General features: G+C 57.2%; 1 protein-coding gene and 1 long non-coding RNA gene across 5 annotated transcripts in view; one reads left to right on the top strand and one right to left on the bottom strand.

Moving 5' to 3' along the window:
* DVL3 (dishevelled segment polarity protein 3) overlaps nucleotides 1-24,166 on the bottom strand; it is a 30,895-nt gene that overhangs the window by 6,445 nt on the left and 284 nt on the right. For all 4 annotated transcript variants that reach the window (XM_083848300.1, XM_083848302.1, XM_083848301.1 and 1 more), the window contains exons 2-7: nucleotides 5,478-5,547; nucleotides 2,074-2,195; nucleotides 1,565-1,671; nucleotides 869-1,004; nucleotides 494-587; nucleotides 29-98 (exon numbers count right to left, since the gene is read on the bottom strand). In XM_083848300.1, the coding sequence (XP_083704426.1) occupies nucleotides 29-98; nucleotides 494-587; nucleotides 869-1,004; nucleotides 1,565-1,671; nucleotides 2,074-2,195; nucleotides 5,478-5,547 (599 nt within the window). The remainder of the gene's footprint in view (nucleotides 1-28; nucleotides 99-493; nucleotides 588-868; nucleotides 1,005-1,564; nucleotides 1,672-2,073; nucleotides 2,196-5,477; nucleotides 5,548-24,166) is intronic.
* LOC310904098 overlaps nucleotides 15,804-24,166 on the top strand; it is a 12,017-nt gene continuing 3,654 nt past the window's right edge. Inside the window, exon 1 of the long non-coding RNA XR_014588042.1 lies at nucleotides 15,804-23,551. This is a non-coding gene — a long non-coding RNA (uncharacterized lncRNA). The remainder of the gene's footprint in view (nucleotides 23,552-24,166) is intronic.

The raw sequence follows: 24,166 nt of genomic DNA, 5'->3' as shown, positions 1-24,166 counted from the left end.
AAGGACTGCAGGCACACCTCCCACTCACCCATGTTTAGCGTGACAGTGATGATGTTCAGGGACATGGTGGAGTCTGTGATGCTGCTGAAGGACGATGACTGCAACAGAAGTGAAACACGAGATGTCCTACGGCGCCTCAGTACCGTGCCCAGCCCCAGCCCCCTCCACCTGCACTCCTTGCAACCCCCCGTGGCACCGCAGCCACAACCCACAACTCCAGCCTTATGCTGGGAGCTTTGCAGAGCCAAAGGGCATCAGTGCAGCCCGTATGACCCCTCCACAGCCAGAAGGTCTGCGGTCCCACATCTTGGGCTACATTGGCCCCAGTGAAGGGTCCGCAACATTTTATGAAATCTCACCGCTTGAATTCAACCTGCCCACAGCAAACACGGCTGTATCCCTTATCAGCCCTGGAGCACCAAGTGGAGAGAGCCACCAGGCAGCCCACTCTGCCCTGCACAGCCCTCCCTCGGGATCCGCAGCCCCCGGGTACCCGCTCAATGCGTGGAGCCTTCTGTTTCCGCCGGCGTCGCTTGTGCCTCCTCATTAGACGGGAAGCGCTGCTTTGCTCTGTTGAACTGCTAAACCTAGAGGCAAAAGCCAGAGTCAGCTCTTCTGCTGCTGGGGTGGCGGCTCTGACAGCAAGTCACAGAAAAGGGCACAGGGAAGAGAGGATTGCAGGGAAGAGGAGAAGAGCATGTTTGTGGGGGACAAACAGCACAGGAGCCTGCTGGGTGAGCTCTGAGATGACAGCAAGCCTGAGCATGGACGCTGGAGAATTACTATGAATTACTATGCCCTACAATGGCATCTCTGTGCTGAGAGGAAGGGGGAAGCCAATGTTCTGCCAAGATCTAAGCTCTCCTACCTGCTTGTGGAGTCATCTTCATCTGAATCGAAGAAGCTGGTGGTCTCCAGCTCACTGCTCATGAGTGTGGAGGAGCTTTCGTACCCGCCCAGGTCTCGGCGCCGCTCTCCCTTCACTGTACCGTTCACCCTGGGTGCTATGAAACAAGACGACTCAGCGTGCTTGAGACAGGCCACAGGGAAACACACCCTTCCCCTCTGCAGGGCTCATGGCAACCTTCTCAGAATTAATCTGACCATCAGACACCATCTAGTGCAGGCTGGCTCTGAGTCCACCTTGGGATCAGATCCATTTTCTGCAGGTTACCAAATCTACCCCGCTAGAGGATGGAGAAGAGGCTGATCGGCCACTAGGAAGAAGGCTGCTGAGATTGTAGAAGACTGCTGCAGCTGATCTGAGGCAAAGCGAGGACCAGCACAGTGTGACAAGGCTACAGCACACTCCACTTTTCAACTAAGGAGTGAGGCTCTGCTGTCTCTCTCTCGCCCCTGAGACTTCTACAGGAGATGTCTCCTTTGCCCCCAAAGGTTTCATCACCTATGCAACACAAGGGTCACACCCCGCCTCCAACCTGAGGCCCTTCTGTGCTGGGAAGGAGCTACAGAGCAGACGGAGCTGCCCCATGTCTGCAGCTGGTGCCCCGCTCCGTGCCCCGGCCAAGCCCAGCAGAGCTCTTGCCACGTTGCCAGCACTCACCATGCTCAGGCCCATCTTTCCGACGAGGTCGTTCCCTTTGCGATGACACCACTGAGTCTGTCTCTGTTTCATTGTCCAAGTTTTCCCGACTCCCCCCAGTGTTGGGGCTGCAATGAAGAAAAGGAACAAATGTCCAACCAGGAACAGCCTCAGCAGGCTCTCTCCACCAGCTAGCACGAGCCCCCAGCCATCAGTTATTTTCCCCTTCTGAGGGACAGGCATAGAGGTGGTGGGGAGCAATCACAGCACACCTATGAGCGCAAGGAAGAGGACTGGGGGAAACTGTCGCCTCTGTGCCAGCCTCCCTGCACTACTTTCAGCACCTCCTTGCTCCCTGAATTACACAGCTCCACTTGGAAGCTGCTCCCAGCCCCGCCACCCTCCCTGTGCTGGCTGTGACCCCTGCCACTTCGGGTAGCAGCATCCCGGCCCTTGCCCTTCCCACCCCGCTTTACAGCAAAGCCACCACGGGCCCCTCAGGAACCAGGACAGGAGCCCAGGTAACTTACTGGAAAGAGGGGGGCCTGGAGTCTCCGATGCCTCCCGTGCGCTCCATGGAAGGCGGCAGCTCTGTCTGGTTATCGGCACAGACCGACCCCGCATCCGAATGGGACCCCTCTGCAGACACCAGCTGGAGGGACGAGACAGAGGACGAAATGGCTGAGGGAGGGCGAAAACATCTGCAAGAGCGGCCAGACAAGTTGGCCGAGAGCCTGTCTGGCCCAGGATCCCATCTCTGACAGCAGACGACAGCAGATGCCCGGGAACGGGTACGGAAAGGCCAAGCGTGTAGCAAGGTTCTCCCTCAACGCCTTCCAGGAGCCGGCTGTGTCTCGGCAATTCCTGACCCAGCAGCGAGGCCCAGGCGGCTGGCAGCCCTGCGCGGAGACCGACAGCACCTGCACACCCCCACTGCACAACGCCTAAGCTCGGGTAACCTCAGCACGTGTCTTCGTGGCGAGGAGAGGATCCCCAAGTTCTTCCTCCATCGGAAGAGACCACTCCCGGTCATTCCTTCTTCCATTTTAACCGGCACAGCTTGGCCTTCAGGCTCGGGGACCCAGCAGGGCTTTCACATTCCCAGTCCGTGGGAGTTGAGCTCAGGGCTGAGGATGGCCTTGAAATACTCCAACGTGCTTTTTTTTCCTGGCTTCCACAAGTCCTGTGCAAACTTTCAGCTTGTGCCCGACTAAGCCCCTTGGGCATCGCACCCAGCCAGCTGCTGGAAGGCTCAGCATTTCCCGGGTGCAGAAATTTAAGAAATGGTCAAACACCAGGAACTATTTCTACCAGTTGAGCTCTGAGGCAGCCCAGGCACACCTACACACGTGCCTCTGGCTCTCATATAAACCACCAATTTCAGGGCTCAGGGAATTAGATGAAGTTTCTCCTCGGGGAACGGGCTCGCCGAGGGGATGAAACTGCTCAGCTGAGCTCATGGCGAAGTGGCTCCCCCAAAATCACTCCCTGTGCAGGTTTTGCCCTCTCCCCACCTCTGAGCTGCATCGTGCCGGGCTAATTCATATTAGGCAGGACAGGAAAGCAACAAAAAGCCTTTTCTTTACAAGAGACGTTCAGGGACCTCCAAAGCAGAACTGACAGAGCCCAGAAAGGAGCGCTCCCTTACGCCAGGGAGCAAGTCCCCGGGGAAAAGCTAGAGCTCAACAGCAAGGGAAGATCAACTTCCATTTTAAGGACTTTCCAACGTGTCTTTTCATTCCTGTGCTTGTCTGTTCCCTGCCCAGCACAGGCAAGCACGGGGACAAATGTCTTCAGAATACAGACAAATGTCTTCAAAACCCAAACATTTGCACACATTTGTATCGGCTGGAAAGGAGCCGACAGCTGCTGCCCAAACCCTAACGCTCAGTGCAAGTGTCTGCACTTGCTGAGGAGGGACCCCAAAGATCATCGTGGGGGCAAGGGGGGAACGGTCTGCTGCCAGGGAGGAGCTGGGACAGAGAGGGGGGTGCCAGGAAGACAGAGCAGCCCCGAGAAAGCGTTGGCCGAGGGAGCAGACAGGGCAGAGAGCACCCGGGGCTGACAAAAGCTGCGGAGCCCGTCCTGCAGGCCCCGGGACAAGGCTCCTGCTCTGCAACTGCCGAACCAGCTCTGGTCTCACACCCAGCTCAGCCTCCCTGCCTCCAGCGGGCCCCAGGCACAGGCAGAGCTCCCCTCCCGGCACCTTCCCAGGCCACATCCCACTCCCCGAGGGCCACGTCCCCGCTCCGGCGGCCACAGGGGAAAAGAGATGCTGGAAGCGGCTGGCACTGCCTAGGGAGAAGTGATAATGCTCTGCGCTGGAGTCGAGACCGGGCAAATAAATCCGGTCGGAGGGAACGAGCCGCGGGCAGCTGCCAAACAGCACTGAGGAGAGGAGAAGAGAGGAGAGGGGTGGTGTGTCCCCGAGCAGGGGACTGCTCCTGCTTTCCTCCCGGGGCTGGGATTCCCTCCAGGAAAGGTATTGACAACCACCCCACACTCCTCCTGCCTCTTTCGCCGTCAGGAAATATTTGCTCCGATCCAAGCCCCTATCTTTCCCTCTAGCTAAAATTAGTACCGAGCTCCTAAAATAGCCTCGTTCCAGCCTGTCTGGCACAAGCGGCGAAGCAAGCGCTCCCCCAGCCCCTAACCGCTCCCAGACAGGGAGACTCGCAGCAGGGGGAGAAAAAGGGTTCATCAGCGGTGCACAGGGGTCCCTGAGACTGCTGTCACCCTTCGTGCAGGAGCGCTGACGGAGGCTCTGACCCCGGGCACAACGAGCAGCCAGGGTTTCAGAGGCTGCAGCAGCAGCAGCGCGGTGCCCTGGCCAGATCAGAGCACGCGCTAATGGTCTGCGGGCGGCTCGGAACAAACCGTGCTGGGTCTGCGCCACTCCCACGGAGCCCTCAGCCCCACAGAGCCACTGCAAGGAAGGCAGGCGGCTGCCTGGAGGCGTGAAGCGCAATGAAAAGCAAGCCAGGTTTAAAAAAATAAAGAAAGAAAAAGCGATGGAAAGGGCTTGGAGCCTCTAGGATGCTCTGGCAGAGCACGTGAAAACAGAAATGGAGGAGTGGGGAGATGCCTGGGGCCGTGGCTGGCCGTGCTGCCAGGGGTCCTACAGCCGCTAGAGGGAGGGCAGCGCAGCACGGCCACTGCGTGCGGGAGCCCCGAGCCCCCAGCGCCCTCACCACTGGTGAGACCTTGCTGTTTGATGCAGGGACGGAAGTAGTTAGGTCACATCCAGCCCGATTTGCAAGAGGCTGGAGATTTCCCAGTGTTTACTGGCTATTTGTTGGCACCCGGGACTTGGTTCTGTTCCTGGGGCAGATGCACACACGCCAATCAGCACAAACTGCGGCTCAGCAGCAGGGAAAAAAGGGGTGATGGGCTATGGAGGACGAACACCCTCTCCCCCCCCAAACAGAAGGTCCCCTCTGGGGCCGAGGCAGGCATGCGGGCAGGGGACAGAGCATGTGCATGGCACGGCACGGAGGGAGAAGCTTGTCCTGCAGCTGCCCAGGCAGTACCTTTAGTCTTCAAGGCAGCCAAATCCAGTCCGCTTCACCAGCACTAGAGTCACTTAAAGCCCTTTGCGCCAGTCACCGGAGCGGGACTTTCCTTGGGAAGCTGACCCTGCCGTAGGGGCACATGGGTTACAGGCTGGGACCACCACCTCTGCCAAGCATCCCTTAGGGTGAGCTCTCCGCAGAGGGGCATCCCACGTCTTGCCCGGCCCGGGGGACCCAGCAGCCTGCGGCTCAGCCTCCAGCAGAGAGGCTGGAGCGCGGCAATCCAGTTCATCAGCTTCCGTAGCAGTTAGCACTCCGACTGTGCAGAGCAGCCCCCGTGCTTTACTTGGCACTACGCGATCGAACGGTGGCTTTCAGAGAGAGAAGAAACAGGCAGCAAGATAACGAAGGGGCTCACTTACCCACGACACCACGCGGCCGTTGAAACAGGGCAGCTTGGCATTGTCGTCGGAGATTTCTTCTTTCACCACCCTGGGGAAGGGAGAGCAGGCAGTTAGAGCTGGAGCCAGAGCTTCAGAGGAAAAGGCGGCTTTGAACGTGGGGCGCTTGTGCCTGACAACAAACAGCCTGGGGTCGGGGGCGCAGAGAGGAGCAACGCCCTCCTCCTTGCACCAGCAAGGGGCTGCACGGCCCCTTCTGTGTCCCCAGCCACGACTGCCAGGCTGGAGGGGAGAAAACCAGGGCAGAGCAGCCTCCCCCAGGTGCAACCAGCTGTTCCATCCTCAGATATGTTAATCAGTCCAAAAAAAAAAAAAATCCTCAAATACATATTTCCACCAGTTTGCTTATTTCTAAAGAAACACATAATTTAAGCCTCTTTAGAAAGATCTGAAATCATCACGGCCTATGCCAGAGACTTCCAGCAGATGAAAGGGAAATGCATTAAACATGCTGCCTCCCAAATGTTACTGTCGCTTTTTAATTACACATATCATATTTCAACATCCCATCGAGCTTTATAGTTGTGCCACAATGTCATCTTCCTGCGTTACACAAACAGCTTCGGTATCATCAGTCTTCGCGGCGAAGGGAGCTTGGAGATTTCTTTTCCCCCATCAGTGCAAACATCCGCTTGCTTTGAGGATGAAATTCCTCCTAGTTTAAATATCACTGGGCACCTACATAAATTTTCCCCCAGTGAGTATGCAGTCAAAAGCAACTTGTAAATGCACCAGATACAATTAATACCATCTCTGATAAGTCAAATTTAATGGGAAAAGAGGCTTTTTGAGCAAGCTCGTATTCCTTTATACTCAAATGACGACACTTCAGGCATTTTTATTTAATGCAAAGACATCTTACAGATTGGGGTATTTCTTAACTTTGAATTCCAAGTTATATTTAAAGTAGTTTGATGCATTGTGCTTAAAGAAAGCTATGTAGTAACTAAGCAGAGCATGGATTATGTTTGGGGGAAAAAGAATCCAAGAGAAAAAAGAACAAAAAACTAAAGGAATGTGAAACAAAGGGGAATCGCATCTTACAAAAGCAGCAGAGCGTAAGTGACAGCACACAGAGGTGGGATCCCATCGGCAGCTCTCAAGGTCCCCAAGCCAGTCCCCAACTCACGGAGAATCGAAGAGGAGGCAGCTGTGGCACCCGGAGCTGTGACCCATCGCCCCCGACGGCCCCGCAGCCCGGCCACTGCCTCGGGGGTGCAGCACGCCGGCACCCGCGGGACCTGGCGCCGGGCTCCCGGCTGCGCCCGCTGGCACGCTGATCCGAGCAGTCGCCGAAAACGGGGCAGGAAACCTCGCCGGGGCACCAGCATAAGGCAAATGAGCGCCCGGCCGTGGGGAGCAGCCTTGCCCCACCCCGCCAGCCCCACGGGTTGCGCAGGCTCGGCAGAGCGGCGTCTCTGGGGCGAGAGGGAGCGCGCCGCCTCGCCGCTGCGGGCAGCTGGGGGGCTCACCGCCTCTGCCCGAGCTGGGGGCTGCCAAAGGGCCGGGCGAACGCTAGCCGTGCCCAGAAGGGCAGGCCAGGAGAGCAGCTTGAGCTGTCCGGCCCCACTCCCAGCACGGGCGCCATTTTCTCCTCCAACAAGCGGGGAAAAGCAGGAAAGGATCGGTGAGGATGGATTAAAGCCCTGCCGGCCTAATGCTTCTTCGGTACTCCCCGTGCCAGCCTCTGCCCGAAGCCCCGCAGGCCAGGCCGAGCACCCAGCACAGGCAGGCTCCCCCCCAGCACCGTCCCCGGTGGCTCCCAGGCCGGCCCTTCCCAAGGCAGGCGCGCTGTCGTCTCCTCGCTTCCCGAGGCACGCACCCTGGCCTGGCCGCGCTCGCATCCATTCATGCTGTCGCCAGTAGCCTGGACTCCATCCAATTCCTAGAGAGAGAGCTTCAGGCAGGGCCAATTTCCAGCGCCGCGCTCTGCTTGCTCCGGGACGCAGAGTCCCGTCTGTGGGCGCGGGGACGGGGTGACACGCTCGCGGGGTCAGGGTGACCAACCCTAGGCGCAACGGAGCCGTTCCTCCTGCGGTGGGGACAGAGGAGGCACCCCCGGCCCCCTCCTGGCCGGGACCACGGCGCCTGATGGAGAATAAGCAGCTTCTGTCTGAGGGCGGGTGGCTCGTCGCTCCCATTACCCCACTCCTGCCCCAGACATCCCCAGGGTCAGTGCTCCCCCCGGAGCAGTTCTCTCCCCGCCCGGCTCCACGAGGCACCCCCTTCCCCACCCGCTATGCTGTTTATCACCATGGATCACAACGAATTATATATTTAGACCCTGCAGGGCAAAAGCTGATAGCGCTGGGCTGGGTTCGGGCACATGCCGAGCTGCAATCTCTCGGCAGCTCTGCTGCTGTCCGTCAAGCCTCGCGCCGTGCCGAGCTATTCGTGTCCGGCATTCCTCGCCAGCCTCGGCCGAGCCCCCGCCTCTCGGCACCCTGCTCAAGCCACGCTTCTGGCACCAGCAGGACTTCAGGTTCGCGTCAGGAGCCGCCGACCGAGCAGCCTCTGGGGGAGCTGTGCGCGGTGCCACGTCTCTCCTCCTGCACGGGGAGGCAGCCATGTGGGGAAACCTCCCTGCGATTCTGCTGGGAAGAGCCCTCCGCTGTAGGGTGTGCGCATGGGAATCCCGAAAGAGGAGCCCCGGGAGGCGTTCTGGTTCTTTTGGATCCCTAAAAACCTCTCCACTTGGCATGAGCCACCGCGACCCAGGGAAAACATCTGCCCAAAGCTGATTTCAGAGGGACTGCTTTTAGTTTACCATCCGTCATGACGGTTTCCCGTTTCCCCGGGTTCGCAGCCCTGCTGGGGGCGTGCGTAACGTGGCAGGGAACAGAGGGCCAGTGAAAGCTCCCTGCTGGATGGAGGCAGCCCGAGCACGGCCGGGGCGAGCCCGCGTCCGACCTCCCCTCGGCGGCAAAGCTCCGCTCCGCGCCGAGCCGCACTGCTGATGTGCTGCGGACAAACCGCGCGCTGGGCGCCCGGCCCGCAGCCCCAGCGCTCCCAAATGCTCATCTGCATTGAATTTTCCAACAAAGAGACCTGCGGGAGGGAGGGAGAGAGAGAGAAAGAGGGAGGGTTACTGCGAGGCAAGCCGAGTGGGCGGATGATTCAGCCTCCATCCCCAGTGACACGGGGGCGGCTGCGCGGGGCCAGGCCGAGGGGGAGGAGGGGACGAGGCTCTGGTTGCTGCGGGAGCCAGGCTCGGGTTTTGCAGAGCATTTGTGAAAGGAGAGCGGGGCCTGCCAGGGCTGACACAAGCAGCACATCTGCTCCCATGCAGCTGGGGGAAGGGCGGAGAGGGAGGGGAGGAAGCCCAGCTCCGGCCCTCGCCCCATCCCGACGCTCCCGCCGGCTTCTCCGGAAAAGCCAGCGGCTCCTCTCCCCGCGGCCTGGGAAGGTGCCACGCTCCCAGCTCCCCTCCTGCTCCCCGCTGGCAGCCTGCAAGGAGGACGCGGAGCCGGGCGGGTAGACGCTGCCTTCTCTAGGGAGTCCCGGAGCGGCTCAGGAAACGAGAGGGTATTTTATATCACACGGTCACGTCCTAGGAATGAAGGGAAGGTGGGGAAAGAGAGAGCGCGTACAGGAGGGAAAGGAGGCACTAAAAAGCAGCCCTGGAGAACGCCGCGCGAGAAAGCCCGGCCGCGCAGAGGTTAGCAGCGCGCAGCTGCCGCGCTCCAGCCTCCCTTCGGTGGCCTCCAGCCCAGGCGAGGCTGCGGATACAAGGGAGCTGCTCGCTGCAGCCAGCTCAGGTCCCTCCTGAGCAGGGCCCGCCAGCCACAGCGGGGTCCTGACAAAGAGCTAAGATGGAGTAACAGCAGCTGACGTGCCCGGGGAGAGGAGAAATCCTGGAGGCTTTAACCAAGGCTCAGGTGGGAGGGTTTGAGCCTCGGGCTTGGATGCACGCCGCAGCTCGGCAGCGGTCACTGCTGGCCTCTGGCAGCTCTGTCCCCCAGCTCATCTACCTAAGGGGAGGATGCTCAGAAAGGAGCAATCACAGGACACGGCAGTGATCAGAAAAGCTGAATCTGGAGTTGGGGGTGGAGGGGGGGACAGCATGGAGAAGGGAAGCAACCCCTCACACACGTCAGACATCTTGATGGCAAGGATGAAAAGGAGTTTTGTTACCAGGGGAGGTGCAGAGGTTGAGAACACAGCTAAGCAGTGACAAATTCAGATTAAAAAGAAGATCTAAAACCAGTAGAGCAGACGAAAAAAAGAAAGATCTGTTCCTTTGTTTAGTTCAATTCTTGAAAGAACTTCACAGAACAGGGACGTTTTTTTCCAAGATCACAAAGAACAGAGATTCAGTATTGAAGTTATCCTCCTCTTACAACCCCCCAAAAGTGCACAGCTTACGTAGACCACTCCTATGACCTTAACAGCCCCTATCTCCTGCACCCCACAGAACCACAGAAAGAATAAATAAATCAGGAGACGTTCCTATCTGATAGCACAGGCTTCAGAGATTTGCACACCAAAAATGTGATCTCATTTTCCAGACCTGTAATACACACGCCTTAGGGCAGGGATGTCTCGTCTCCAAACGATTGTATAGATTAACGATGCCGAACAGTAAAAGGAAGCACCTTCATGTGTTACTATCCAAACGTGAGCATCTCCCAGCTCTGGAGCAAAAACCCCCTCCCTTCTTCAGGATCAAATGCTGGGGCCGCAGGAACGAGCTCTGCAGCCATTTCACCAGAAGAGAAAATTGGACAGGGCGATTCTCCAACCGAGCTGAGATTTCAGACATGAACTATTCGCCTGTTAGACTAAGCCCAGACATGACACGTGCTTCCCATGGGGATACAATCCCCTCAAGGGCTGCAGGTCCAACCAAAGAACACATACGCCAGCGATCACACGTGTATCAGCGAGACCTTGGGTTTCACAGGCAAACAGCATGCATCAAACAGGATTAGAGGATTTGAGGTGTCTGTCTCCGTAAGCCAGGCAAGTCTTCGGGTCTTCCTCACCGTATTTTTATCTTCCATGCAGAGGAGGAGAACATAGGATACAAGTCTGCAGTGCACTGGGGTGAGAAAGCCTCTCTCAGTGTAAACAGAGACTGTCGTTCCCCATTTTATCTTCCCCCCCTAAATCCTTAGACACAGCGTTTTCCAGCATGCCTATTTCAGAGCAGAGTAAGAGGGGAAACACAGACCTGTGGGTGTTTCAGCTCTGTTAGACCCCCCTCCCCAGAGGAACTGCTGCACTCCTGCCTGCCTGTACACCCAGCACCCCAGGTCCCTGTGGGAACGCGACCAACCTTGCAGCACCGTCTGTAACAGGGCTCTTTTTCAAGAAACGCCAAACAACTGCCCTGCTAGCACAACGATAACACGGCTCTGCACGGAGCAGGAGGTCACCTCTGCTCTCCTAACAAACCAAGGGTGCTTTACGAGGATTTCTCGGAGAGCAGATCACATTTCAAGCTACTACCTGCACCCCTCAGGAGCAGGGACATGGTGTCTAAGAGCAAAAGCACAAGAATAACCTCTGTCATTTTCAGCCTGTAACCACCCCTCAACCCCACTCACCACTGCTGCTCCAAAGCCTCCCCGTGCACCCCACAGCTTGCTGTGCTCTCCCCTTGATGGTCAACGGGACAAGGACCAAACAAACATCTAAGATGGCAACTGTTTTCCCCAAGAACTCCTAATCACCACACCTGCAATCACCCTGTAGGACATACACCAGGAAAACTGCAGTTTTCAGTCACGCAGGTGTCACTGGGTGGGAGATGACAGGACAGCCCTACTGTTCACCTAGCCCAGAGACTGGAAAAGGAATGGCACTTAGGAACGAGCCGTCCCACCTCGCAGGCCTGCCCGGGAGCTGGACTTATCAAAGCAAAGTTACAGACTTGGATTTCAAAGGGAGCTGAAGGGCGCGGGCAGCCCGTCCCACCTTGATCTCCGCAGTGACCATCTGGCTGCGGCACTGCTCTGCCAACCAGCCCGACAGGCCTCGCACCGACCCGGGGAGGGTGCTGCGCCCCAGCTGCAGGAGGCACCTCCGCGTGAATTAATCCTGCCCTGCCCAGGCGCTGCTTCCAACCCCCGCAGCCCCCAGAAGGCCGTTCAGAGACGGCATCAAAGGGAGCGTTCTCCAGGCCCCTGAAGGTTCAGTGACACTTTCGGGCTCTTTGAATTGGAAATCAGGACAAACGGGAACTCCCAGCAGAAGCCCGGCCAGACTCCTCGCTCCGGTAGCTCCATTTCAGCTCCTCAGTAACTCTGAGAGCTTGCCTACACAGCGCGGCACGAGGGTGCAAGGCAAGTGCAAGGACTCCTCGTGAGAAGGGAAGATTTGAGGTAAAACGTCCGCAGGAAGGACCTCTGAGAAACTGAGACACCCCCAGGCAGATCAGTGACCAAAAGCTGGGCTCGTGGTCAAGGTGGGACAAGAATAAGGCACAAAAAGGCCTCAGCTGGAAGAAGACATGTATGAAACGGGGCAAAATCCTGCCACTGTTGCTGTATTTCACTGATGGTGAGGAGGAGGCTTGGGCTATGACACATCTCCATCTGGATACGGCGGGCAGAGCCCGCGGCACGGAGCTGCGACACGGCTGACAGAAAGGACAGGGCCCGTGCAGAGAGGTGGACAAAGGGCTCCCTGAGGGCAGCCAACACAGCGGTCACAGCACTTCTGTCAAGGCCGCAGAGGTTTCCCCAGGCCCCAGAGGGAATTCCCTGCGATTCTCCACAGACGTCACTCGCCCCCTCCAGCTAGAAAAGCAGCAGGCTCCCCGCAATGCCCAGGGACTCCACACTATGGAGACGACTGTGCCCGACAGCAAGGAGCTGTAAAGGGTCCCGGGGGGCTGCGGGGGGCTCAGCACAATGCCAGGTCCTGCTGCTGCCACACACAGGAGGGGAGAGAGGGACACGATGTGCGGGGAGGCTCCTGCGTGCCCCGTGAGGAAGGTGGGACCGGGCCTTCCTTTTCTGGCCCTCGGCTGAGGGACGCCAAGTCAGTCCTGCTTTTTCTTAACGGCAGGCAAAGCTCCTGCCAAAAAAGCGCTGCCGCTGTGGAATGTGCTGGGCTAGCAGTACAGCTCATTCCTGGAAAAGCATCAACTCAGCGGGAGAGCAAGGAGAGGAGAAGAGGGGAAAAACGGGGAGAGGGGGAGGGTGGGAAACGAGGTCTGAAGGCCTGGGCTTACACACCTGGGGAAGGAGGGAGACGCTCACCAGCACCCCCTTGTCCAGGCTCCCAGCACGGCAGCCCTGTCCGGCACCAGCCCCCTGCTCCCCGAGCACCTCTCTGCTGGTCCTGAGCAGGGCTGGGAAGGCACAGACCAAGGCAGATGTCTGTGGGGAGGAGCGAGGTTCGCTCCCCCCACCGTGCTAACAATTAATTTGTATTTAATGACACATCTCCCCTTGGAGGTGACAAAACAGCCTCCACACGTGTCCTGCCCTCAAGACACCAGCTCACGCTACCCTCTCCTGGCACAAACAACTGGGTAAGCTTCCCAAGAAAACCTGCCCAGCGTCCTACCTGGTAGGAAGAAGGGGCCTTGGAGGGTAACAGATGATGGCTGCACCTACTGCTCACATGCAGCTGCAGTACCAGCAGCAACATCTCTGCTAACTGGGTCTATAAGCCATACGGACAACCCCTATAAAAACAACAGGGAGTTAATAAAGCTCAAAACTTTAAGTCCTACCACAAAACATTTGCCAAAGACAATGAGAAGGTCTCACGCAAAGAAGGGCCTTTCAGAGCTGCAGCTGCATAGCAGCAAAGACAGAATTTTGTCCCTGATCCCAGGCTATTGCAGCACCCTGATGAAAGGGCAAGTAGTGACACTACATCCCTCTGGCCCAAAAATGCTGGAAGCAGAGAGCATGAGGGGGTCTGAATGCTCTTACGAACCACTTCTGACGAACGCTAGGTCAGCGACACGTGTCCTTTTTCTTCCTCACCTTCAGGTCCTGGATAAAGGTCAAAACCTGAAATATTCGCTTCACCACAAAATGGTCAGCAAGCTGGGAAGAACTTGGAGAAAAGCAAAGCACAAGAACCATGGTTTAAATGACTGGCCTCCTGCTTTTGATGGCGTCAGTACAGAGGACGCTGCAAGAAATTCCCTGTACAGCCAAGCAGGGAATAGAGAATATTTTAGTAGCGTTTTATATACTTCATTTTGTTCAGCTAATACCAATCCATCTTTACCAAACTCCTTTCGAGACGCAGGGCTGAACAATCCACCGAGCAGCTCAATCTCCTACCAAGCATCATTTACCGGGCCACCAGCGCTTGTCCTGCAGTCAGCACCCAGCGAACAAGCACATACTGTTCGACTGCTGGAAGGAAAAGACAAGATGCTCCCGTCCCAACCAAACCCAGCGAGTGCTGGCACACAACCCTCTCAACTAGAGGCCCAGACGTTGGGTGACAGCTAGCTGTAAAGCAGGAGCCAATCAATTACTGCAAATTAAGAGGAATCTGATTAGCCAAGAAGCAAGGAAAACGTGAGCTGTCTCCACCCTGCTGCTGGTTTATTCTCCGCAATGGAAATTCCCGCTTCTCTTTCTTTTCTTCATGAAAGGCCTGGCCCACCGGACTCCTCCTGACACCGGATGGATATTCCCCTGGACAAGGCGATTTCTAGGCAGCCAGGAGGCTGTTGTCTGCCAAGGACTCCTCCAAAGGAGCGTCAGAGGCTAACAGACGCAGGGTGCAGGCTGTGGTGTTGATCTGGAAGGAAGGTGTTTCTGCAAGCAGCGAGGCTTGTGCGTTTCAGCAGCCTGGCTGGAAGTGATGACTGGCATTAGTCAGTAGGCTGTGCGAGGTGCCATGTACAGAAACCAGCCCAGATCCTGCCGCGACTTGCCTCCACACCAGGGATCAGCAGCCGTTCCGACAAGAGGATAACTTCCCCCACAATTCAGAAGAGGACGGTGCTCTGCAGCACCACGCCACCGCTGCGGGACGGAGGCCAGCTCAGAGCTGCTGCTTTTCTTTCACTGCGGATCCCCGGGCCACACACCATCCAAAACCTTCCGACAACTGCACCGCGGGCCAGGTAATGGCCGGTGACCTCCAGAAGCCACCACCACACGTCTCAAAATGCTGGGCTTGCAGAGGGTCCCAAAGCCAAGGCCGAGGGCTCCCAGGTCCTTCAAGGCTGGAGAATCGCAGTGGAAAGCAGCACACGGGTCACCCTACACCCGAAACTCCCCCAGCGCCAGAGCAGAGACACTCACACGTTATTACCTCAGTAGGGCCGTTTGCCAGGCCTGCTGCTAGGTCAAGCTACGACAAGGCCCTGGTTTTGAGCTTCCTAATTGCTGTGGTACTGGTACCAAGTTTTCGGGAAGCGCCTCTCCTTCAGTCACACACAACGTCACCACAGCCGCTGTGTGCCAGCACCACGCTGGCCAGCAAGGAGCCCGTTTGGTCTCTACAGGTGACACGAAGACAGTCCGCAGCTCCAGCACAGACGTGCACCATGAAGTTCCCTATTACCAGAGCACGAACCTGTGTGGCACGTCCGAGCTGCCCCAAGGAAACCCAGCCAGAGCGTGCCCTCAGCTGCTGCCCCCTGAAACTCCTGCCAGGGGAGGGAGGGAATTCCCTGCCCGGGCAAGGAATAACTGGATTTATGTAACCTAAAGAGTTTTACGTCATTCCACAGCTCCGTCTGGAAGGGAAATCATCTCTCACGAGCCCCTGCAGGACCTAAAGGTGCATTTACCAGCTCCCTAAGACAACAGGAAGGCCAGCCACAGGGGACTGATGTGCAGCTAGGGCCATGGAAATCCACCCATCTTGGAGTCATTAAGAAAACATTCAAACGAGCGAGCACAATGCAGTGGCAAGACTTCCTGCACCAAGCCCCGGCACAGGTTTCCAGCACAGCAGGGCCCCGGCTGGGCCCACGGGCAAGTCTGGGTGAATGGCACTAAAATACTGGTTGAGCTAGGCAGGGCTGAAGGAACCGGGACAGCTCGTTAGCCGGGACAGCTCGTTAGCCGTATGCAAACTGCAGGACGGAGTTTGCATACCCATCACAGCTTCTGGGGGGGGAAAGAAAAAAAAAAAAAAGCTTCGATTTGAGAAGCTGCTGCGCCCTGGGGCCAAACGCAGCAGCAGCCTTCGCCCTGCCCGTGCCCGGCTGATCCCGTCAGGCAGCCACGCTACGCTTATGGCCACGCTTCTGACGCTGCTCAGTGCAGATCTGAACCCGACCGGGGGGTTAGGCACACAGGGGACAACCGCTTTGTTCATGGGCAGTGAGACACAAAAGGACCGTGAGCAGGTCGGAGGTGGGCAGAGCGATGCCCAAGGGTAAGCACCAAGTCCTGCGGGCGGGCAGGCTGATGCGCTAGCATCAGCGTCCCCGCTGAGACAATCCACGCGGAGCCACAGCTCCCAAAACACGGACCCCTCCGGCAGACCGTCACTGTATCCCAGAAGCAGCTGCCAGCCATCAGAGGGGCCACGTAGCGCGTGAATTCCCCTCAAAACGCTAGGGGCAGTTCAAAAAGCAGCAGAGGAGTGCCTTCCCACACTGCGGCCGGTGCCAGCTCTCCCACAAACAGATCCCCGCTGCAAGGCACGTGAGGAAGCCCTTCCCCTGACAGCTCCTGTCCTCTGCCAGGACCAGACACGGATTCCCAACGCATTCACCACTCGCTGCATCTTTTCTTCCTCCATTTCTCAAGAGAGAGCAAGCTTCAGCAAAAACAAGACAAAATGGATGAGCCACAGAGGGGATAACCAAGGCAGGACTCAGTGGAGCAAATGCTGCTTCTGCTGCCTTCGATAGTCAGGCTGGAAAAACACCGCCTCTGGCACGTCTCCTTCGATAAATAACTGGTACAACAATGACGGCAGCCCCAGCCCTCCGCTGCGGCACAGGATTACACGGCACAGGAAGGGCAGCATCAGGCATCTCTGCCTGCCAAAGTCTCCAGAGAATTTCAACCCGTTCCTGCATGGGCTCGATGTTATTGCTACAACAAAAACAGCAGCAATGGAAACAAGTGAAACCGAGAGCCCCAGAGCAGGGGCTCGGGGAGACACGAACACTTCAGCTCCGCAAGCTTTCCAAAGCAGCTCTGTGGAGACAGCGATACTCACAAGCCAAAAACTCCACGTTCTCCTAGGGCCACTATGGAATTATAAAAAAAAACGTACAAAATTACAACGATTAGATTAATTGCCATATTTGTACCTCGCTTCAGCGACTTCCACAAGGCTTTCGCAAAAGGATTTGGTTCAAAAATTCCCCGAGGTGGCCAGCAGCAGGCCGAAGCTTTCCCTAACTCACCGACCTGGCCCGGGGGCCCCGCAGCAGCAGGGCTCGCTCCGCTGCCTAAGGAGCCAGCGGCCGGGACACACAGCAACACAGCCACGTGGTGCCACATCCCCCTTGTGCAAAACCAGCAGCCAGCCAGCGCAGGTCAGAAGGGCAGGCTCCCAATAACAAACAAGGGATGGACAGAGGAGGAAATCAATAGGAAACACCAAAAAAACACAGCCCCGGCTGCTGCCTCGTCAGATGCGCACCGCAATGCAAAGCTGGTGTGACAACAAGAAGGCAATTTCCTGCAGGCACGGCCTGTGCTGCGTTCTGCAGGCCCAGCTTTCCTTCATGGGCTTTTACGCAGATCAAATATCCCAAACCACAACATTGTTCTATCTATTTGGACGCAGTCGAGGGTGGAGGAGTAGCAGTTCGTTACAGCAGAGACCCTCGGCTCAGAGCAGCTCAGCAACTGCCGCGCAGACACGCGAGAGGCTTCCCACTCCTTTAAGTGCAAGAGGCTCAAAAAGGACTTGAGGAATTTGAACTATGTTCCCTACACCTCCCCATACACAGCCTCCAGGTCAGGACAGAGGGCCGGATGCCCACCGAAAGAAAGGACTGAAGCCAAACACGCCGTGTAGTGGAAAAGCTAATGGAGAAACCCCATTTTCTCTGCTTATACTCGCAGTGCCCTTCTTCCCCGAGCATCCCCAAGCTCACCGTGGCGGTAAGACCTGGACATAGAATAAAACCTGGGCATCTTCGAGGCCAGCCACAGAGCGGTTTGCTGGGAGGGCGGGTGGGAAGTCCCACGTGAAGGAGGCAGGGAGCAAGAAGAGGGACTCATAAAGGGACTCAGAGCACTCAGCCTCCATCCCTGTACGCCAACACCTTCCTTCATGCAGTCCAACGCCCGCCGCTTTGTCCCCAGGTGCCGGTCCTGCTCTCACCCGCAGCCACCAGGGAAGCGAGGTCGCTTCTGGCGCTGCCACCGGGAAGCTCCAGCACCTGCTGTGCGGGCAGGCTTCAGGAATGACCAGGTTCTAGATGAAATGCTTAAATCTGCTCTTCACTGGGAACTGGAAGACCGAGCAGTGGCCTCCTCCATCAATAGCTCCTGTGACAATAAACAACGTGCAGGCCAAGCTCCCCATGGTGGTTTCTGAGCCGTTTTTAATGGTGCTTGACCTTATGTCAGAGATCAAACCATGCTTGTGCCCAGCTGCGGTGCAGACAGCCAGGGCACACAGCCTTACTTCACGACAGTGCTCGCAACATATCAAGGTAACGTTTCTGTTCCGTGCAGGAATTCAAAACAGAGCCCTTCAAATGGTTTCAAAACACAGAACTGCACCAAAACAGCTTCGCTCTCACGGATGGGCAAAGGTTTCTTGACCTTCTTGCTTTTCCAGAGACAACAAGAGCGGAGAAAATTAAGAAACGTTCCCATCAAAAACATAATTGAAAACAATACCTCTCCAAGAAAAATGCTGGCTTCGACACAACACCGTATTTTGGGAGAAAATTCTGACCAGCTCTAGCTGCAAACAAGTTCAATAGCTGTTGTAAAGCTTCATTGTTTGCATAGTACAGACAAGGCCCGAGGGCAGTTGGTCCGCGGCCCAATTTGGCTAACTTGGCTTTCAGAACGCCACCCCTGGGCAAAGAAACCAGGCTGTGACTGCCATCAGACTGCCATCATCCGACGTGGCCTTGGCGAGCACGGCTCCAACCACAGCAGACAAAGCCGGACACCTACGGGGCCGTAACGGCCGGCTCCGAACAGCAGGGCTCCCGGCACAGCCTGGGGAAGGAGCAAACACCACCAAAAAACCTTCCCCACGTGCGCCCCAGCCCTGGCACCGCCACCACGCCTGGGGATGCTGTCCGGGAGCAGCTGTGACCAGGAGCAGCTCCGGCACCAGCAGGACACCCCAGGCACGGGCAGCGTCACGGGCACTTCCCACCTCCGGGGCATTTATCCTCTGGGGCAGGGAAAAGGAAAGTCGTGGTGCTGCGGTCTCTCGCGTGGCTGAGTGGGACCGAGCTTCTGGTCAGTTTGCCAGGCAATATTTCCACCCAAGGAGGGAAACGTGCACGGTATGAGCCCACCTCGCCTCAAAGGTAAGCCACGTTGGACACAGGCTTGAAAGCTGGGCCTGTTTCTTTTTGCCAGGGACACAGAAGGAGCAGCCAGCACAGGCACCGTGGGTTCAGGAGCACGGATCTCCATCCCCCTCAGCTCTTCTCGCCTCTCCTGCATCGATTTGGGGAACCCCTCTGAGACCCAGCAGGCCTCCCCCCACCCCAGGGACAAGCTATCTGCTGGCCTTCTGCACTGAGAGGAGAGGGACTGGCCTGGAGCTAAAGAGAAGTGACGGCCACCTTGCAGTGGGGCCAGCGCTGTCGGACAGAGGCAGCAAAAGGGAGAGGGCAAACAAAGGAGCCACACGGTTCTGGAGGAGCTTCAGCTCACTTAGAGCCTCAGCACAGACTTCTTGCCAACCTCTCCCTACGTGACATCCACGATGACATGGAAGCGCTCTCCACCGGGAGCATGGGACAGGCAAAGGTCTTGTGCAGACAGCAAAGTTTCCAATTCAAAATTAAAAGAAAAAAAAGAAAAAAAAAAGGACAAAATAAAACTCCCCCCAGCTCACGCTACAAAAAGCTGGCAGGGAAGGCAGGGGCGCCACGCCAGCGGCTCACCGCCGCTTCAGGACCGACACCGCTTATTAAGCTTAGGATCCCTTCCCCAGCTCCAAACGCTTTAAGCCAGAAGGACAGTCACTGCTGGCATCGATTTCAAAAAGATCCTGCAATAAAAATAAATCACTCGGCCTTTCAGTGAGCGTCAACGCGTTTCCCAATGCACATGTGCAGGGGATGAGGTCGCCAAATACCAACGGCATCTGACCCCTGCCCTGGGAACTGCAGCAGGGCCCGCTTTGTTCTGCCTCCAGAGCGCTGCCCTAATCACCGCCTTGTACCCGGCTTTGGAGAGCAGGTGATAATTAAGCAGGTCTGGATTAGACACCGGGCTAATGATTGGTTCGATACCAATTTTCACTCGACAGCTGAGACCTAGGGATCGCTCTGAAGTTGGAATTGCAGCCAGGAGCAGCACCACCCCACCGCGGCACCCCGAGCCTCCGGTGTCCTCCCAAACGCAGGACGAGGAGGTGAGGCGAGGGAGGGAGGTCCCCTTGCAGGAGAAACGGGCCTTGCTGCTCCCTCCAGCCTGGAAGAGGTCTGAGGGAAGCAGAGATAAGCAAAACGACCACAAGAGATGCTTCACCCAAGCGCTTTGTCCACACGCTGAAGAAATTCAGGCTTTTGGGCACTCCAGAATTTGTGGCAAGACGGGGAGAGAGAACTTCAGGCCAGGAGCTAAGGACTTACCTGGACGCACAAATGGCACTCGTTTAACTGAAAGTGCTTTGCGAAGTTTTACCTAAACTTCAGCAAGCCCTTAGGGGAACACCTTTATCAGTAGCGATGAGTAGCATCAATTGCAAGTAAAAAATGGAGCCAGAAGAAACCACGGTTCAACTGATGTACGTCCTCAGAGCTGCACCAGTCACCTGGCCACGTGAGAAGTCAGCAGTTCAGCCGGGGGAAGCACGCACACAGAAAGAAAGATCTGCCCGGGGGAAAGACGTGTGCTGCGCAGAGAGGGCGACCTTTCTCGTGGGGGACAGGGGCTGGAGGGATGTGTGCAGACCTCTGAAGCCCACGTCCCAACAAACTACACGCTACCACGACCTGTCTGCAGGGTTGTTCCCTTCCTGACCGCACAGGTCCCCAGGAGATCTAACAGCACGGAGATCGGAGCGCTGCTACGGAGCTGCGGCACGCCGAGACCCACACCATCACCTGCTCAAGAAGCTCACAAGCGGACAGGATGAGGCACAGGAGCTCTGTTAAAATTGCCGTTGTACGGCTTAGGAACAAAAACAGACAATAACTAAAAAGCTTGCCCAAAGCTCCCTGAAAAGCCTGCGGGTGGCTTAGTGGAGAACACGGATCTCGCACGTAGTCAGAGCACCCACAGATTTTACCTGGAAAACGTTGGATAGAAAGACTCCAGCTGCAGACAAAAACCTTCTTTCTCCAGCGTTAGCAGCCGAAGGGCATTTCCACGTTTCACAGCGAAGCACGTCCGCAGAAAGTAGCCCCAGGTCTGAGTGTAGCACACTGTCGCGCCACTGCGCTCCCTCCATCAGGCTGCTCAGCTCCTCCACGCGTCGCCAGCGCCGGGATCAGCGACACACAAAGCCACGCGGATCCAGACGTCCCCACCTGAAGTCCCTGCTCCACACGGCCGGGCACAGGCTGGATTCTCTGACTATTTGCTGAGGCAAAGAAATGCTGCGGCTTTCCTGCTGCTCGCACCTCCTCTCCCCATGACCAGGTACGTTAATTCTTCTCGTTTCTCCTCCTTCCTGCCTAGACGTGGCACCATTCCGGTGTCTTCGTGATTTGGGGCTGAGCACTTCGACTAGAATTAGCTCCTGGCATAGCCTGACGGCCCCACAGCCACCCTGGGGAGCCTCAGTTCACATTTCCAAGGAGATGTAAACACTGAAGCTGCTCCATCACCGCCCTGATTCTCAGAGCAAACAAATATTAACAAGATAAACAAAAGAATGAAAAATCCCACACACCAAGACCGCGGCTGTGATACTGCCTTGGGGACGGGGTGAGCTGAAGGGAACGCCTGGCTGGAGATGCACAGCCTGGAAAGAGGAGGAAGAGGGAGAAACCAACTCAATCTGGGCAACAGAAGCGAGAAGAAATGCTGGGTCGCAGGGAGAACTTAGCCTCGTGCCACAGGGACCCCACAAAAGGTCCAAGCACTAAAGAAATGTGCAAGCCAAAGGATCTACAATATTTTTGTAGGATCTTTCCCCCTCTTGATCAGCTGCCACGGGGCCATCCACTGTTAACAGCTCGCCTCTTCCACGGCAGGTCTTAGGGCACCTCAAGGAGAGGGGCCAGAGGGACAAATGCACAAACACACAACGCCCTTCCTTGGCTGAACACAGCCAGCATTAATCTTTCTGTTTTTCACTAATCACTCATAAATTTACAGGCTTTTACCAAGCAGCTGAGGTGCCTCCTGCCCTCCCATCCCCGTGTCTCCCCGCAGACCAACTGATTGCTTTCTCCTGGACGCCAATTACCAGGAAGCCTGAAATATTTCAAGCGCTGCCTGGGGCTCCGGGGCTTCTCGGAGACAATGCCGCAGCTGGACTGGTCTGGCCGTTTCCCCGCGAGCTCCAGCCAAGCACCAATCCTTTCTTCAGCTCTCTGGAAAGGAGCGAAGACCAAACACCTCCTCCTTGATGGGGCGTGCTGGGTGCCCCGCTGCGAGGGGCTTTCTGCCCCCTGTTCCACACGCATGTGCTGCCCAAACCACGTAATTCATCCCGCAGGACTTCACCGAGGGACAGACGAGCTGCTCGCACGCAGCCTCCAGCCCAAAAGGCCTCTGCCAGCCACTGGACTGTGCGCACCTTCCCTTCCAGAGGGCACTTCATCCCCTAGGAGTTAGCTGAATTTGTCCTAGCAGGATCTCCTCTCCTGCACTTCTGATGCATCTGACCTCGCTGGGTCTTCCCAAGTGATTTTCCGTCTCCCTGCCAGTATCCACAAGAACTCCCTACGCTGCTTGATCTTGAAGTTTCATTAATCTACCATCTGCCTCCTCTCACGGGGCCTTAAAGAAACAGAGGATGAAAAGGCACAAGACAGAACTTTGCTGCCACCAGACCCCTCTTCGCAGCTCGAGACGCTGCTATTTATTACCAAACTTTGTTTATAGTTATGCAGACACTCTCCCACCCACATGGCAATGTTTCATTCAAGACAAGTTTGAATTCCCTTCAAGAACAACATTTCAAAGGATCCCAAGGCATTTGTTTACAAACAGCACGCACGGAGAATTTGCTGCTCCCACCAATGAAACTCAGTCCCCTCCGCGCCGGGGAGAGGCAGCTGTTTCGTAGCACCCAACGCTGCTCAACAGCTGAGGGACAGGAAGCCATCAGCCGACAACTGATACTGCAGAGGAAATTTATGGAAAACAAGGGCTGAGGGCTTCTACTGGCCTGGAGAGAACGGGGAAGCTGTCGAGCGCTCCGGCTCTCCGCTGGGTCAGGAGGAATTTCGGGAGGCAGAGCATCCCAGACTGCGGTCAAAGGAGTGACTCCAAATTTCAAGCCTCATCTGAAAAGCTGGCACCTCCCGAGCTAACGGGAACCTGGGCACCGGGATCGTTTGGCTGCAGAGGGGAGAGCACCCCCTGCTGAGGCAGCCACACGGGTTTCCATCCAAGCCCCGAACAGGCCCAGCCCTGTTTAACTTACGGTACGAGCCAAGCTCGCAGCCTAGGGAGGTATTTGGCGCAACGAGAAGACACTAGGAAGACTATAAAACTGCAAGCTTTTTGCAGCCCCAGCCTCCATACACAAGACCTACTGTAAACACTAAATCTTCAGAAGGGGGAGGGGGGGAAATAAATGCAAAGGAAGGCGATCGCGCAACCCGTTCAAATCCCAGAGCCCTAGGAACAGTAGAGGGTCACATGCTGAGGAAGCCAGGGGAGGCTGCCTTCCCGGGACGGGAACGGGGCTCTGCAAAAAGAGCCAGAGCAGAGTCAGCTGTAGGAAGACCTCGGGCAAAACAAAGGGTCTCGCCGAGAGCTGGCTTCACGTGACGCTCGCTCCCCGGAGCGGTCACGGACTTTACAAAGGTAGGAGACAACAGAGGCCCCGCAGAAAGCCCGCAGCCCGCCTCACCTCCGCACGGCCGCACGCGACGGAAGGAGCCAGAGATTATCACAAAAGAAGCGATGAGAACACGGGTGGTGGTGGAGGGCTGCCCCAGGAGGAGACGCGACGCGGGGCAGGGCTGCTCCCCCCCTTCTGCGCCCACCCACCCCGGGGACCGAGCTTCTCGCCCCGCGCTCGGGGACGGGAGGATTTCACCCGCTCCGGTCCTCCCAGCGGGATGGGGAGAGGGAAGCTGCCAAAATGGATGGCGCTCCCCAAAATGGATGGTGGGAGAGCGCGGCTGTCCCCAGACCCCCCTCCCGGGCAGGGGACGTGCCGAGGGCAGTGCCCCCCCGCACCCCGGGGGAGATGCGCGGCCCCCAGCAGCACGGGGGGGGGGGGCGATGGCACCGGGGGGGGGCAGAACTGGGGGAGCCCCCAGGCAGGCAGCGGGGGGCACGGCGGGGACCCCTCCCCACGATGGGGGGGGGGGGCCGCCAGCCCCAAAAGGGGGTGCTGGGAGGGGGGGGGCACCACCCCCAGCCCCTCACCCTGCGGTCCCTAAAGCGGGGGGGGGGGGGCAGCCCGGTGCCCCA

This window comes from Anser anser (assembly GCF_964211835.1).
Source record: "Anser anser genome assembly, chromosome: 9".
NCBI classification, from domain to species: Eukaryota; Metazoa; Chordata; class Aves; order Anseriformes; family Anatidae; genus Anser; species Anser anser.
The sequence above is the reverse complement of the archived record's forward strand: the minus strand, read 5'-3'. Positions and strand labels throughout refer to the sequence as shown.